General features: G+C 47.4%; 2 protein-coding genes across 2 annotated transcripts; one reads left to right on the top strand and one right to left on the bottom strand.

The window, feature by feature from the left end:
- The first annotated feature begins 158 nt into the window (after positions 1-158).
- E4F1 (E4F transcription factor 1) lies at positions 159-8,678 on the top strand. Its single transcript, XM_066977873.1, has 15 exons — positions 159-401; positions 614-728; positions 836-851; positions 893-989; positions 1,376-1,581; positions 1,802-1,922; positions 2,201-2,353; positions 2,666-2,832; positions 3,058-3,285; positions 3,573-3,678; positions 4,539-4,756; positions 5,075-5,273; positions 6,044-6,204; positions 6,833-6,895; positions 7,560-8,678. The coding sequence occupies exons 1-15, from the start codon at positions 254-256 to the stop codon at positions 7,905-7,907; spliced, it is 2,346 nt and encodes a 781-aa protein (XP_066833974.1). The 5' UTR covers positions 159-253; the 3' UTR covers positions 7,908-8,678.
- A 717-nt stretch (positions 8,679-9,395) lies between these two features.
- Positions 9,396-16,649, bottom strand: ZDHHC4 (zinc finger DHHC-type palmitoyltransferase 4). The gene is made up of 6 exons (XM_066977871.1): positions 16,466-16,649; positions 13,722-13,795; positions 11,893-12,071; positions 11,665-11,790; positions 10,659-10,903; positions 9,396-10,168 (listed from the first exon to the last, which is right to left on the bottom strand). Exons 1-6 carry the CDS (start codon positions 16,553-16,555, stop codon positions 9,884-9,886), a joined length of 999 nt encoding a protein of 332 aa, XP_066833972.1. The 5' UTR covers positions 16,556-16,649; the 3' UTR covers positions 9,396-9,883.
- Positions 16,650-16,847: the final 198 nt, after the last annotated feature.

Below are 16,847 nucleotides of genomic sequence, written 5' to 3'. Positions count from 1 at the left end.
GGCCATTGGGCAGCCCGCGCGCCGCGTCCGGAGCCTGCTCGGGAGGGGGGAGCGCGGTCAAAGCGCGGGGGGGGGGCGCAGCCCCCGGCCCCCAGCCGCCGGTACCCCCCGGCCCCCCCCGGAACCCCCTCCCCCCGGAACCCCCGCGCCGGGCGCTGTTCCCCGCCGAGCCCTTGGGGCGACCGGCCCGCGGCCCGTTGTTATGACGACACGGCCGTAAAGCCGCCATCTTGGCCGTGCGGCGCGTTGCGACATGGAGGCCGCGACGGCGGCGGGCGCGGGGCCGGCGGCGCTTACGGCAGCCGCGGCCGGGGAGCGGCAGGGGGAGGCGGCGGCACCGAGCTCAAGCCCCGCCGGGCCCGCGGCCTTCCTCGGCCTCCCCGCGCCTTTCGGCGAGGAAGGTACCGGGGCCCGGGGGGGGGGGCGGCGCGGGGCGGGGGGAGGGGGGGGCGGCAGCGGGGGCTCGGGGCTGGGGGTGCCGGGGCCCCCCCGGGCCGTGCCAGCGCCCCGGTGCCGTGCCCGGGCACCGGCCGTGCCCCCCGGTTCCCCCCCGCCCCCCCCCCCCCCCCCACCGGCTGATCCCGGCCGGTGCCGGGCCCGTTTCTCCCTGCAGATGAGGCCGACGTGCACAGGTGCGGCCGCTGCCAGGCGGAGTTCACGTCCCTGGAGGAGTTCGTCCAGCACAAGCTGCAGAAGGGCTGCCAGCGAGCCCCCGAGCCCGCGGCGCCGCCGCTCCTCCGCAGCAGGAGGCACAGAAGGTGAGGGCGGGTGGCCCCCGGCCGCGCCTCGGCGTGGGGTGAGAAGGGTCTGATGGGCCGGGGGGGGGACAACGCAGTGCTACGTCTCCAGAAGTAACAGAGCTTTTCTGTTAAAGTCTTATCTGCCTTGACAGGTTGTTCCCTCTGTCGAGGAGTCCATAACGGTTGCCCATATAGTTGTTGAGGCGTCTTCAATAGCAGATGAGATCGGCAACGCGTCAGCGATAGTAGGTGAGCCTCACGGCACGCATGCCTTTACATCCCTGCTGTCAGGAACTTGTTCGCTTGTCCGGCGTCCTCTTCTGTTTGATTTCCGTTGTGGTTGGGTAAATGATGTCTCTGTGCTGTATGCTTGGGACTGGGCGTTACCGTAAAGAGGCAAGAGGCATCCCTAGGCCAGCTCTGCAGTGATACAAACTAGATTTAAACTTTCATTGCAGAAGTACCCATTTTATTATTAACACTATAACAACAAGAACTTTACAAAGACCAGTGTTCCAGAGTTAAAGCACTCATTTCTCCTTCCTACCGCTTGAAATTCTGAGGGAGTAAGTTGATCTAGTCATGTAAAGCCGTCTTTTGTAAAGGGCATAGCTGTCTTTGTGTCCTTTTCCCAGGTAGTGGGCACATAAAAGAAGTCATTGTTGCTGGAGACCACGTTTTCGAAAACCCAAATGGTGATGTTGACGGGGAAGTCGCTGAAGAACAAAGCAACCCCGATGATCAGGAGCAGGATATTTCCACAGAACTGATAAAAGTTAAGCTTCTGGTTAACAAGGAAGGACGATATGTGTGTGAATTATGCCAGAAGACGTTTAAAACAGTAAGTATGACTTCCACTCTGTTAGATTAGTACGATATTTACGCTAGCCGTTGCACTAAGATGTCTCAAGTTAACAATGTGCTTTTCTACTGCACGTATGCTTTGACATTAGAACTTTACTTTTGAAAAGGAACTATTTTTTCTGGATAAAAAGCACGTAGTTGAAATGCAACATCCTTTACCATCTGAAACATCTTTTAAAATGCATTTCTTACCCTAGGCAAGCATCCTCAAAGCTCACATGATCACTCACAGCAGCAGGAAGGACTATGAATGTAAACTCTGTGGAACTTCCTTTAGGACAAAGGGGTCTCTGATTCGACACCATCGGCGCCACACTGGTAAGAGTACTCCAAATTGTTCCTTACTGCTGGAGTGCACTGTGTGTCGTTATCCAGCATACTTTAGGGCAGAATTTGTTGCCGCTTTCCATCTTCTGCTGAGCTCTTGAGCTCCCTGATGTGCTCCCTGGGGTGCTGGGAGGCAGTGTGGGGTTGTGGGATAGGCATAATCTGCTTGCTGTAAGAAGCTGAATGCGTTCTTTTCTAAGGGTGTCACACAGAACTTTAATAACTGGCAGCGGATAGTTTAACACGGTTATTTTGATTCTTATTCCCAGATGAAAGACCTTACAAATGCAAGAAATGTGGAAAAAGCTTCCGGGAATCGGGAGCTTTGACTCGGCACCTGAAATCTCTGACACCTTGCACCGAAAAAATTCGCTTCAACGTGAACAAAGAAATAGTCGTCAATAAAGATGACTTGCCCGCAGGTCAGTGATGCTGTAAATACCTGTCTTGTGTCTGATCAAACTGAGCGTGTTCCTGGTACTTGAACTATAAATTCTTTTTAATTTAAGGAAAATATATTGCTGCGGTATTCAAGTCCTATCTTTTCCATGGGAAAAAGTAATTTTACATCGATCTAAGCTATTAACCCGAAGTGCCTGTAGCCAGACACCAACTGTAAGAATGCGTGAGGATCTGGTACAAAGATGGTTTTAACAGGCACCTCGTGTTCTAAGACACACGTTTAGAGGGATTGGCAGTATACCAGGTGATTCATTCTGCTGCTGTTCTTGAAGGTTCCTGCAGTTCAAACGCAGACACCGTTTCATCAATGGCGAGTGAGTCCATTGAGACCTCGCCTGTGATTCATCTAGTGACAGATGCAAAAGGCAACGTTCTTCATGAAGTCCATGTCCAAATGCAGGAGCTTCCCGTCGTAGATGAAAAATCTCTGGACCAAGATGTGAGTGTCGTTTCTCTGGAATACCTACCCATCGTGTATTTTACACAAAGAAGTATTTTGAAGTATTTTACTTTGTGAAATTTTCTTAGGTGCCCAATATCATGGCATGTGCCACCTTGGCAATAGTTACTGTTGTACCAATGTTGCTGTGGGGGGAAAAAAAAAAAAGGAAAAAAAAAGCCTGTGTATTTGCTGCAGCAATTGTTGGGCTATTTATTCCTTCAGGAGCCACATCCCGAGGAGCTGCCATGTGAGGGGGAACCAAACAGCGAGAATCTGCTGAGGCAGGCCATGAGGAATTCTGGCATTGTGATAGAGAGAGTTGCTGTGGAAGAAATGCAGAAGCCAGATGAGCCTGCTGTACCGGCTGCAGAAGAACTAGAAAACGAAGTGGTGGAAGCAGAAGAGGAGCCCTGTGGGGAACAGTGTGTTGAAATAGAACAAGCAGAGCCTGTACGTTTGTACTTCCTAAATAGATTCTTAATCTGAGCCTACGCTTGGCTGTTTACAGTGGGGTTTGCCTGATCACCCTGCACATTGTCCTCCCTGCAGGTCTCCCTGTCCCTGTGTCTTTGTGCCAATTTTTATAGCATGTCTTTTTGCTCGTTGCAAGTGTGTATGTGAGCGCATGCTCTCTTCTGTTAACATGTAAATCTTGTCAAAGCTGGGGTATTGGGAATTTAGTCAGCAACACCACCTGTACAAAACCCATACATGCTGTGCTGTTTTCTTTCCAATAGACAGATGCAGAAAGAACAAACGGGTACAAGAGTTACGTTTGCCCTCACTGTAATGAAGCCTTCAGTGAAGCTACTTCCCTCGAAACACACATCAAAGGCCATTTAGGTAAGGCTCTGCTGCGTATGCTGTTGTCTAAAATGTGCTGTGTCTTACCATGTTCTTGAACGTGGTGTAGTTTCTGTTGTCTCACATTCCTTGTCTTCATGTGGCCTTCAGCCATGCAAATTCAGTTGATGTTTTTCATATTTGCATGCTAAGGTTGGAGCAGCTGACTTTTCTGAAGTTTCAGAATAGAGTGTAAAAGAAGTACAAAAAAGGCTCTGTGTCTCAGGACCTGCATTGTATCCTCAGAAGTAGAGTTTTGTGCAGGGGCCAATTTAAAAGAGTAGTGAGGTCATAGGTGTTGAAAGGCTTCCTTGAAAGACACCAAAGGCCCTAAGATCAACATGTGAGTGCAATTCACTTATGAATGAGACAAAGCCCATGCTCTGCATTGAAACTTATCACTTTGCTTCTTTTCTGGGTCAGAATTTTTGTAAGAATTTTGTTATGGCAGTACTAGATACTTTTCTGGAAAGGGCTGAAGTGCAGAAGAGGGTAGTGCAGTCAGCAGCATGATGTCTTTTTCCTGCCTTTGGCTTGTGTTCAGAGAAGGGCCTCTGTGATCTGTTTTAGCCGTCAGTTAGCCGTGATCATTACAGATGGCAACACCACGAACTGGCCCAAGACAAGTGTTGCTTCTTGTAAGACACAAGTGAGTAACTGCACTGTTTTCATTAGCCAGATAATGATAACCTCAGCTACTGCTGGTGGGTAAAATTGCCAGGTTTCCTTACTGTGCGGTGGCAGGGAATGCCAGTTCCACTGATGGTGTAGCAATGCCATTTGGGTGCGGTAACGATTGCAGGATTTTCCTGCTTTGCTACTCCTGGTTGTCCTGTATCCGCCATGTGTTCTCTCTCTAGATTACAAGCCTTTTAAGTGTGAGGAGTGTGGCAAAGAGTTCACAAAGGGTTATCTGCTAAAAAAGCATCAAGAAGTGCACGTGAACGAACGGCGTTTCCGCTGTGGCGAGTGTGGCAAGCTCTACAAGACCATCGCGCATGTGAAGGGGCATCGGAGGGTGCATTCTGACGAGCGACCGTATTCCTGTCCAAAGTGTGGCAAGCGGTACAAGACAAAGGTATGTCTCCCTTGCACAACAGGGTTGCCTTCAAAGTTCCCATTCCAGAGCTAGGGTTTGGGAGAAGCTAGGAGGCTTCACTGCTGAATGAACAAATGCCAGCTAGTGTGGAAAGGAGGGACAGTCTTAATAAAACCGTCACAGTTATGAGGAAACTGTTCCTTTGTGTATGAAAATCTTATGTAATAGTAATACAGACGTCTTTGACGCGTCTTTGGTAAGAACAAGTCCTCAAAGATGCTGACTCTAACATTGGAAGCTAACACACTGCTTACTTGAGTTTGTCACTGAGCTTCTGTTACGTCTCTCTCTGTACAGAACGCCCAGCAAGTTCATTTCCGTACGCATTTAGAGGATAAGCCTTACGTGTGTCAGTACTGCAGTCGGGGCTTTCGGGAAAAGGGCTCGCTGGTCCGCCACATCCGCCATCACACAGGGGAGAAGCCTTTCAAGTGTTACAAGTGCGGGCGAGGGTTTGCGGAGCACGGTACTCTCAACAGACACTTAAAGACCAAAGGTGAGATGGCAAAGCTTGTCTGTGCTGTGGTGGGGGCGGATGTCTGTGTTCTGGGTTCTGGTTTGGACAGGCTGCTTTTTGGCTGAATGATTGTGAGTTTTCAGGGTGGTACAAAATGTTTAGGATGGTTCTAATGACCTTCGAACAAGGCCATTTGTTTATCTGCATTTCTCTTGCATCAAAAGAGAGGATGCGGAGATTTATTTATTTATATATTTTGATCTATGTTGATCGGTGCTTTGTTTAGGCCAAAAAAATGGCCACTGTTGCTCCTTTGCCTCCTAAGTGTGGATTTTCAAACTTCCGTAGGTAGTGATGATGATGCATTGAGATTGTCCTGTGAACCTGTGTTACCCTTACAAGAGAGTTTCCCGGGTAGATAGTGAAATGCAGTGCGTAAGCAGAAAAGATACACTGCTTAAACCATGCCAAAAGTTTTACATCTATTGTATATTCTTTACATACAGCTTTTGAAATCCTGTACGATTTTACGCATCTGAATTTAGTTGTGTATTTCTTCAAATCGCACTGGGCAGCTGCTCTGCTCGAGGCTCAGGTCTGTTGTCTGATGTAGCAGAGGCCTCTTCTAGGTCCGTATTTGGCTTGGTAGGATCAGAGCATGCCGACTGCTGGCCGTTTGTCAGTGGTATCCTGTTAAAGGGGTCCCATTAGTGCTGCAGAGTACTTGTCAGATACTCCAATATTTGAGTTGGTTCTGAAAAATAATGTGTGTTTTTTCCTTTTTCCTTCATTTTTGGAATACCATTCAGGTGGCTGCCTCCTGGCTTTGAAAGAGGTGGAGGAAGTGATGGTGTCTGAGGAAAGTCAGTCGGCTGATAATTTAGCTGCAACAGTCATCTCTGAGGATCCTCATACTGTTTTGGTAGAGTTTTCTTCAGTGGTGGCAGACACTCAGGAATACATTATTGAGGTAAGAAATGGGGCAAAAAACCTTGTTGTCCTGCATGTAACAAAGGCACAAAAGTGAGAATGTGGGAAAGACTGTCCATAGTTAATCAGAAGGCTGAGACGGAGAACTTCTGACTGTTTAGGATTTTTGTCCTTGCTTCAGCTTACTTTCAACATTTAATTACTCTTTTCTCCCATTTTTAGATAGCTTTTTTTTTGTCTGAAATAAACATTTTGTAACAGTCTCTAGCTGCCGAAAGCAACGAATGATGCATTTTGCTTTCTTCCTCTTTGTGACAAGGAGCTAGCCCTCATCTGTGCAGAACAACAGTCCATTATTGAGTGCCTTTAGTGCTGCCATAGTAAACATTGCGGCTGCTACTGACAGGAGAAAAAATCCGCCCGTTGGCAGAGTCCTGCTGAGAGAGGATGTTCTCTTTCGGTTGTTTGTGAGCACTTTGCATTACTCTGAAGTAGCTCTTCATAGTGGGCTTTAGAGAAAATTTTAAGTTGTTGTCTTTAGAGTAGTTACTGCGTCATGGAGGAGAAACAGGAAGACTTTTATAAAAGATCTTAGTGTCTTGTATCGCGGAAATAGAAGATTTTTCATAATACTCTAAAAAGGGAATCATTGTATTTTGTCTTTCAAGACTGCTACTGAAGACATGGAGACCAGCGAAGCTACTGAAATCATAGAGGGAACAAGGCATGAGGTAAAGCAGCCATTTAAACTGTTCTTTCTGTAGGTCCTTTCTGTAGGTGAAATGAATTACTTTTAGCGTCTGAAAGTCATGCTAAATAAGCCCAACTTCAAGTAATTTATATACCTACCAGTGCAGTTTTGCAGATCTGTCTGTATAAAAACACAACAGTGGTCATACTGGGTTTGACCAAAGTTCTGTCTAATTCTATATCCCGTGAGTGATGGTGGCGAGGAACTTGGAGGGCGTAACACGTGAGAATGTAGCTGCTGGCTGTGTAGAATTGTACAACACTTCGGCCTTTGGGAAGTGATCCTCCTAAGGAATTTGTGAACGCTAGAAACAACGGTTGTGGCAGAATCAGAGGCTCTTCGGTTGTAGTCAGCCAGTCTGAGTGACTGGGCGTGCGTTGTTACGGTTTTGCTATGATCTGACTTGCTGTAGAAAGTACCCCGCCGGAGAAGTGTCTTCAGTGACATGAGGTGCTACTTGTTCTAAGAGCCTGCTGTTCTTGGGTTGATGAGAACTTTAGTGAACAGCTGGAGGAAACTGGAATTAAATGCTGCTTGTAGCACTGCGCTGCTAGTCATTGTGCACTGCTTAGGGTTACAATTGTATGCACTTCTAACAGTGCAACACATCAAGAAGTAACTTGGCCTCTTTTCTCGTCATGTAGGTTGACAGCCACATTATGAAGGTTGTGCAACAAATAGTAAATCAAGCAAACTCTGGTCACCAGATCATTGTACAGAATGTCACCGTGGCAGAAAACTCCGAGGTAACCACGGATGCTGCAGACACCATCACCATTGCGACCCCTGAAAGCCTCACGGAGCAGGTGGCTATGACGCTGGCTTCTGCCATCGGAGAAGGAGCAGTGCTGACTACAGAGGGTAGCATCGAGACAGAAGAAGCGACAGTGACGATGGTGGCATCAGAGGACATTGAAATAATGGAACACGCAGGAGAGTTTGTGATTGCCTCCCAGGAGGGGGAGGTGGAAGTCCAGACTGTGATTGTGTAATCGTCAACGTGCAGCTACTGACAGATGTTAATGTAAAACTAATTATTTTTCTCCAGGTTGGGGAATTTGATCAATTCTAAGTTTGCCATTACAATTGTTCAGAGAGCAAGGGAGGGAATGCCTCTATAGGTAAGTGGCGTAACAGGATGGTACAGGCCTGAGCTATTTTCTGTTTAAAATGGAAATCAGTAGTTAAAAACCTCTGCGTGGGTATACCGTGGAGGTGGCCGATATGCCACATTTGATGGTCTCAGTGTTTTGTACAGCTGCCTCAAATAAAGGAAGAGCCTTTGCAAAGCATTTACCTCTGACCACAGGGCAGTAGCGTTCTGGTGTTTAAATTTAAAAAGATTCAGAAAGTGGAACAAGTAAATAGGGTCTCGTAAGAGACTACTTAAATTAATCATATGCATTTAAAACAAAACAAGAATACCAAACCTAAGGAGTTCTGGTGTGCATTTACTACCAGTCAAACACTTTCATGCCTTTAACCTCACTACTTTACTTCTCCTAAGGCATGGTACTGCAGTATTTTTTTTTTTAATTATTTTATTTTGTATTCCAGACGAGTAGCCTTATGTACTGGTCTATGAAAGAATGCACCATTGTACCCTTGCAAAGCCAAACAGGCTGCTCTGAGAGCTAGTCTGTTGGTGTGTAAAGCCATAATGTACATGATTTTTTTAAAATCATATATGGATTTTTAATTGCATATTGTACAGGTTTGGCATGTAAATACATTTTTAAAAATAAAGTTATTTAAAGTTCTTACGATATTTTTCCAATTTCTGCTATATTGTCACTCAAACAGAAGAATTTCTGGAAGGAGAAAAGAACAGGGCTGCTTAATATTGTGATTAAGAAACCCTCATTGTTGGGTGAGTCAAAAACGGTCTTCCCCCCAGACATAAACAGATCTCTTAAAGCAGCCAGTACATCTGTGCTGGTGGACGTCTTTCAAGTGATCTATAGTTAACATTCCACTTAGAGGGATTTCAGAAGGTCACTTGCATAGCTGTAAATGTACTTCTGCCTTTGATCATCAAGGCACGGTGTTTTCTTGAAGGACACTGCTGAAGCGCCTTTCAGAGCTCACCTAAAACATCCCTGTGCGGAAGTGGAAGGCCATGTTACCGCTCTGCTTTTAAAGGTGCCTGTTCTGTGAATGCAGGTGAGCAGCCTTAGAAACAGCTTTGGCAGCTTTTACTTCCCCTGCAGCAAAATGCCAAAACAACAAAGAAATACCTAGGACAGGGTCAGGTCTCTCACTCCTTGTACATGTTGTTACTAGTAACGGGTTAAACATTTGCCAAGTAAAGGCATTCGCCGCAGTCTGCTGGACCAAACTTGCTTCTTCATGCCAGCAAGTTCATTACTGCTCTCTCTAATAAGACCTCACCAAGTCAAGTATCCTAAGTAGTGCTCTGCAGAGGCATTGTTAATCAGCATCTCACAGCCGACTGCACCGTTCTACCTTCCTACAGGGCAAACAAAATGTGAATAATCGACAAATTATGTATCTTTATATGCTGTTCCATATGTATGTCCTCACTACATTGCTGTAAAGTCTCCTGCAGGAAGACATAATTAAGACGTACCAAAGTAATTTAGGAACTCAGTTTGCCTGTTGTGCAGTGGCATATGTTATGCAGCATACAACCAGTAATGGTAACTTTTTTTTAAGCTCCTTGCATATGTGTGTGCATACCCTAGTACAGTAGCTTCTGGGCTGTGCTGTGTCTGAAAAGATTAACATGTCGCTTTAACAGCTGCTACGAGCAGTGTTACAGACAAACTTGCAAACACTATTTTTTGAAGATTCATCACCTTTATGAAAACAAAGTTTATAATTAACTGAAATACAGTAACCTTTTTTTACAAAAGTTGCTTGTGGTATCAAAACACACTGCTGAATCAAAGTCTTAGAAAAGTAAAAAAAATAAAAATAGAAAAGCCTAATCAAAGGGGTAGTAGTTTCATGTTTTCTTCTCTTTTTCCAGCACTGTGGGAGGCTTAAAGATTTCCTTTAAATTCATCCAGACTCCTTTAGAATAAATATTTTTGTGAACAACTTGTCTGTCATAGGGCTGCAATGTTAGATGGTGGGAACACCCAGATCTTCTGGATTTATGCCACTCATTGGAAGTTTGGTTGGTTAAAGCCAAATATAGATTGAAACAGCAGTACGCACCCAGCAGAAGTGTGAGAAGAATAACAAACCCAAGCATGAAGACAATCCTAGGAAAAGTCAAGAAAAGGTGCTGCAAGGAAAGAAAATAACAACTTGGTTACAAAGTTGGAGTACTAAATCACATGGCAAAAGAGACAAAGCAACATCCCACCTGAAATGCTTGTCTATACACGTAACCACTGCCCCAGAAACCAGGTGATAGCTCCATCCTCCCTCCAGCTCAGCAATGCTCCATTCTAAATTGAATCTTTGAGTAAAGCATGCGGATTTCCAGAAATTTAATTCTTTGCAAAGCTTGCTAATAAGTGGGGGCATTTTCTAAATCCATTTATCTCTGAATGTTTACATTTTTGTACTGGAGGATTTTTTTTTATTATTTTATTTAAAAAAATCATCAACGCAGATGCACTGCAAAACTGCCAAACAAAGAGGTCACAATCTGGTACAGCTTCAGGTTTTGGTGACACGATACAGTTTAAGCAGCTCTTTGTTGAGTTAAATTCCAGCACTGGGAAATCTAAATTCCAGGTAGGCTAATGGCCCAGTGAGCATAAGCTTACCTGAATGAGAAAGAGAATATCAACAGCCTGCTCTTGTCCTTGGTCATCAATGTAACTCCCATGCATCATATCTGACAGCAGCACCACTTGGATGAGAAACGCTACTGTGATGCTCGCAATGGTTGCAGCCGTAACAGTCAGCGTGGAGAGGTAGAAGAAGAAATACCTTGCGTTGAAGGCACCAATGCAGTTGTTGACCCACACACAGTGGTGATCAAAACGGTGTACGCAGATATTGCAAAAACCTGATCAAAAGTGAGTGACAAGACAGCTCGGTTAGTTGGCTTTTAAGCAATCAGTTTGATTTTTACACAGTTTAGATAGCTATTCATCCAAGAAAAAATGATGGTCATGATTTAGGTGATAATGTTTTAAGCAAATCAATGAATTTCAACCACATACCTCGAAATAAACATTAAAAACAAACACGTGTACCTCATTTCCTCTTTTGTTCACCAACCAAGACTAGAGAGAGCCAGGTTGGACTGGGCTTTGAGCAACCTGGTCTAGTGGAAGGTGTCCCTGGCCATGGAAGGGGGTTAGATGATCTTTAGGGTCCTTTCCAAACCAAATCATTCTACGATTCTGTGACTTTGGCTTCTCTGACAATACTGCCTATTGCAGCATGTGAAAGTTAGGCATCTGCCTGCTTTATTTTAAGTGATGATGATAACAGCAAATTCTGCAAGAGAAACACAAAATCCTGAGCTCAGCTCTTGGCAGGCAATGATTTTTATTTCCCCTCTAGGTACTCAAATGCTTGCCTATCCCTGACCCAAAACAATACCCTCAGAACTGGTAATTTCTGTGAGAATAATTAACAGCAAAATAGTTCCGTGAATGGACAAAGGGCAGCTGTGATCTGGGACCCTGCTAAAAATGAACAAAATCCTATGTGTATTGAGCTGGGTAACAAAGCAGATATAGTGTGAACTGCAGTTATTGATAAAGAACTAATTTGGGAGTATATTATTGTTATGCTTGCCAAGCAAGTTAACATTCTTACTGCAGTGTTTGGATCTGGCTGGCTTCTCCATGTTGCACGTAGGGCACAGGATGCCTTTCTGAAATAATGCACCATCGTATGCATAAATCTTCACCAGTGATGCATGATTTGATTTTGTTATTATACCTGTGGGAAAAAAAAGGAGTAAATAGTAAAAGTATTGGTGTTTGCAACATTTTTTAGGTTCCATTTTCAAACAGCCACAGCCCGCAATCGGCATGAGCTTACCGGGATCGGCACGGGAGCAGAGAACGAAGCAGCCGATGTTCCCAGCCAGCAGCAGGTAGGGCAGGAGCAGAAGAAGGAGGTGGAACTCCAGCTCCCAGCAGTAAACAAACACTTCCCACGTGTATTCAGCATAGACTGCCGCCTGCAAGGCTACGTGCAGGACAGCGAACAAACGGCTTCTGCAACAGAAAGGGGACAGTCTGTTTAACGCTCAGCATCCCGATTAACGGATCAAGTACGCTCAGGTGATCAGCACAGACTTTCCAAATGCAAGGGGACATCTCTTTTAGGTTTTTAGGCCAACATGGACTGCATATTAAGAGAGTTCTCTCCACCCAGTGACTCCTTTGCACATGAACTCATTTAAAAACCCCAGCTAAATTCACTTCCGTTATTAGCACGTCCTTGGGATTCTTTTCTGTCAGAGTCCAGTACAGTCTCATAGTCCCTGTGTGCTGCTAAAACATGCCACAGCAATAGGCTGCAAAATATTCTGCCAAAAAACATTTGCTACATGCTGCTCTGAAAGCAAAGAAAAACCCCAATAAACGGTAATTTTAAAAAACTGTAATATAGAAGAGCCGTAAGCAGCTGTTCTAAAAGAAAGCGTGGCAGAACGTTACCGATGGCGAGCGCTGGTTCCAGCCTGCCAGCAGAGTACAGCTTCTGCGAGGCAAGCTGCACAGCTGCTGGGCACGCAGGCTGGTTTGGGGTGCACCAGCTGCGCCGCAGCTGCCAGCAGCCTGGCAAACCAACACCAGACAAGCCGTGCGTTAGGACAGCAACTTCCACTGCAGCTCTTTGCACGATACACCAGTTTGCTGGACTTCTATCACCAGTTTGAAATAACTAGTAAGGGGTATCCTCCTACAGCGTGCCAAGCTCTCCTCTCCTGCTCTCTCCCACACTGTTTCTGTGTGCAATCCAGTGAGATCCTGGTGATCTCCTCTCAGCTGCAGGGCTGCAAGAAGGCTCCCTCAAGTGCTGCACCTCGCTGCACCTCTGCGTGAAATGAGAAGTCTCTCGGTGAATGAGGTGACGCAGCAGAAGGGCGTGCTCGAAGGATCCAAGTGCCTCCAGCACGCCGCGTAAGCTAGCAGTGACAACCACACCAGGCTCATCAGATAATTGCTCTGTTGCTGACTGCACATTTGACAGTGAAACCACTCTCCTGGGCTGTGTTAACTAACACCAGAAAATCTGCACAGCAGGCGACGGAACAACAGCAGTGTGCAATCGACAGCTGTAGACGCCCCTCGAGTGCCTGGCAAACTGGAGTTGCCACCCCCAGGGGAAGGGCATTTAAGTAGTTCCTGAAGCAGATCTTAAAGCACCAAATTTTACAGGACACTACGCAATTCACCTTAATACAGCAGGCTGCACACTGGCAGCTGTGCAGCTTCCCCTTGAGCCACCTGCACGCCCAGGCTGCTGGACTAAGACTAATGGGATTTGAGGGGGAGTTGGGATCACCAGCTCTGTCTAACTCATTCCGCAGCTGCCAGGGAGTTTGTTTTGTAATTCTCCTGGGGATGCAGCTTCCCACCAGTGTGACCAGCATCTGTTGTAGTGGAAACTCCCGAGCCACGTTGTTTGTCAAATATGTTCACATGTTTCAGAGTTCCATCTTCTCAACAGAAGGAACAGAAAGACAACAGTATGGCAAGCCTTAAGGGAAATCTGTAATCCCCACCAAGCATCCCTAATGAAGATGGAATATCTGAGGATAACACCGAAAGCTCCGGTGGTAGCAGTGGCAAGAGATCATCAACAGTAATCAGAAACATTACCAAAAACAATGTCAAAAGCATAAAATAAACATGCATTACCGTGTGTGGAAGAGCCTGTGAAGCACCTTCTGTGTCACTCTCTGGAGCCGTGTGGGGATTACCAATGACAATACCTGAAGCACATGAAAACACCGTTACCGGTACTGCACATCACTTCTGCCGTGGGCGCAGTCCAAACAAAAATGTAAGTCACCTCACCCCTCACTTACATATCCCTGGACCCGTATCACCAGGGAGGAAGCTCGTCTTCAGGGGCATTTGAGCTCCTAAGAATATAGGCAAGCAGTTGCTGGGGCTTTCAAAAGGGGAGTGAGGTTCCCTATTTCTGAAGCCCAGCAGGCACAAACAAATTTATCTGGGTTAATGTGTGAAAGTTATAAGGAGCTTTTATCAGGTTATAGACTGGGTCAGTGGCTGAGCAGGGGATAGAACTGAGCAATTTCTCAACTACAATATGCTTCATCAGGACATCCGACAGATGTAAGCAGAGATAAGCAAAGAGATAAAGCCTGCTATCCTCCAGAAAAACAAACAAACAAACATACAAAACCACAAAGCAAAACCCCCACCCCAGCTTCTTCAACTACGGCCACGATTCAGTCTGATAGCTCCACGTCTGTCTGAGTGCCGTTTCAAAAGCAGCCAGACACAATGAAGAATAAAACTGCCTGTCTTCATTCAGTGACATCCTCCGCAATAGGCTGTGACTCTGGGGTTGTTTGGCTGTGCTGTTCAGAAGATGACAGATCTCTATAGCAACACGCTGCTCCATCAGCGGTGGAAGAAATAGAGCAGCTGAGCCTATTTCTAGCAGACATGGAAAGAAAATATGCAGTCAGAGCTTTTTATCTTAGATGTGAAAGACCAGAAGGCAAAAAACATATGTAGAGTTGAAAGATGTCAAATATTTTTCTTTTAAGTGGTATGCCTCTTATCAGCAGTTCAAGTTACAAGCCTTTTTAAAAAGAGATTGAATACTGCAACAGGAGACACGTTAGGCAACTAGACAGAAAAGCAACCTATCACACAATTGCAAAATCCAAATTTAAATGAACTGTGTGTTAATTACAGCCCAACACTGCACTGATAACCTGAGACACCCACCATTCCCCCACTTACAGAACACCCATCCCTTGTATTTCAGACACTTCTTACATCAAAGAAAAAAGCTCTTACAATACAATTTGTGCTTGCGGTGATAACAGAGGTGTGAGGGAACGAGACCCATGTAATAAAACCAGCCTGCGCAGCTGAACCACTGGCGGCTTGGAAAAGACCCGGGGGTGGAAGATGACTTGCCACAGAGCTAAAAACAGCTGTGCTGTGTGCAAGTGGTTATTTCGTATTGCTCACGATGAATACTTTGAAGGGTCTTCAAGGAGTGCAGTCAAACAATTTCAATCCACTCCCAGGTTTATATACTTAATTAACTACAGTCAGAAATTAATTTAAAATACAGTGTCTACAGAAACTATTTAGCACTACCCATGTTTATTTCATGCATACAAGTATCAGTTGCATTTCTCCAAAAAGGGATGTTATAACACAGCAGCATTTTAGTTGCTGATTGCTACATGTTTCTTAAAAGTACCTATTAAGGAATGTGGCAAAATAATAAATTTCTCTGCACAGTGATGTGAGCGTCTATGAAACAAAATGGTAACACTAGGAACAAAAATCAATGTCTGTTTAGACTCTCATAAGCAGCACTAAATATTATTTACAACTTAAGTAATTGCCTTATCCTTTCCCTGGCAAGATTGCTATGCCTTTTTTTTCCCTATTCAGACACAGCCCAATAGACAGAGAAATAAGCTAGTGCCTTGTCAATTCATTCCCTGCTTTTACAACAGAACACCAACTCTTAATCCTCTTCTAAAGCTCCTTCACGTTATTAGGAAACAACAGCCTGCAACATTATTACAGACTCACCTTAAAAGCTTTCCCTACGACATTTATTACCAGCTATAATTCCCTCCCTATTTTAATCCTCAGCACCTCCCCAGAACTTGCTCCTCTTAATGGGCGCAGCAAGCGCCACAAGCTGCGCGTCCTTGGGGTTCGTTACTGAGGAGCATCTCACAGGTGAAGTGCGAGGCTGTCACTGAACAACGGGATCTCGGCACCGCAGGAAAACGCGATTTTAGCACAGCGGGACGACGCGACTTTGGCACGGCGAGACGTGCCACCCTGCCAGCACCCCGGTGACTGCGGGCGGCCAGCCTGGCGCAGCAGCGGCTGCAGAGGCCACCCCTGGGTGCGGGCAGGCTGTGAGCAGCCGCCTGGGCAGGGTTGCGGCAGCCCGAAGGAAGCAGAGTGCTGCTGCGGGTGCCGGTGGGCATCCTGCTGGGAGGTGGGCATCCACCTGGGGTGTCATCGGCACAGGCCGAGCCGCGCATCGCCGCTCAGACGTACCCACACGTACCCCCAGTTTTTACAGAGCAGACTGATATCCTCGCACACACGCGTTTTACGGAGGAGGCCGGGAATCCCAGGAGGGTTAGGGCTGGCAGGGACCTTGCAGCCCGCCTGGTCGCAGCCCCAGGGGCACGACCCAGCCCCAGCCCCAGCCCGGCCCGGGGGCACCCGCAGCTCCCCGGGGCGGCCTGGCCAGGGCCTCGCCGCCGCCTGAGTACAGAATTTCCTGCTAACATCTAACCTGACCCGGACCTTTTAGTTTAAAGCCGTTCCCCCTGTGACACACACCCCCGCCCCGCAGCGCCCCGTGTCCCCGCAGCCCCCTGCGGGCCCCCCCAGCCCCGGGGCCGCCCCCCGGGCCCTACCCGCGCCGCGCTCCCCGGGCAGCCGCCGAGCAGGGCCGCGGCGGCCAGCAGCAGGCCCAGGTACAGCGCCAGCAGCACCGCCAAGTCCATCGCGGCCCGGGCCGGCCTCGGGGCGGCTCCCCCGGCACCGGGCGGGGGCAGGAGGCGGCCCCCGGGGTCTGGGGGGGGGGGGGGCCTCGGCCGGGCCCGGCTCGGAGGGCGCTGCGGGGCCGGGCCCGCACGCGGCTGCTCGGAGCGCCCCCTCCCGGGGCCTGCCCCCGGCCGCGGCCCGAGGCGGCAGATGAACGGGGGGGGGCCCAACGCGGGTCCCCGGGCGGCGGGGCCGTGCTGTGGCGGAGCCGGTGGCGCCCCGAAGGGGATGCAGGGCGGCCCCGGGGCTTGG

The sequence above is a fragment of the Anser cygnoides genome, chromosome 15, assembly GCF_040182565.1.
Source record: "Anser cygnoides isolate HZ-2024a breed goose chromosome 15, Taihu_goose_T2T_genome, whole genome shotgun sequence".
In the NCBI taxonomy this organism is placed as follows: domain Eukaryota; kingdom Metazoa; phylum Chordata; class Aves; order Anseriformes; family Anatidae; genus Anser; species Anser cygnoides.
The sequence above is the reverse complement of the archived record's forward strand: the minus strand, read 5'-3'. Positions and strand labels throughout refer to the sequence as shown.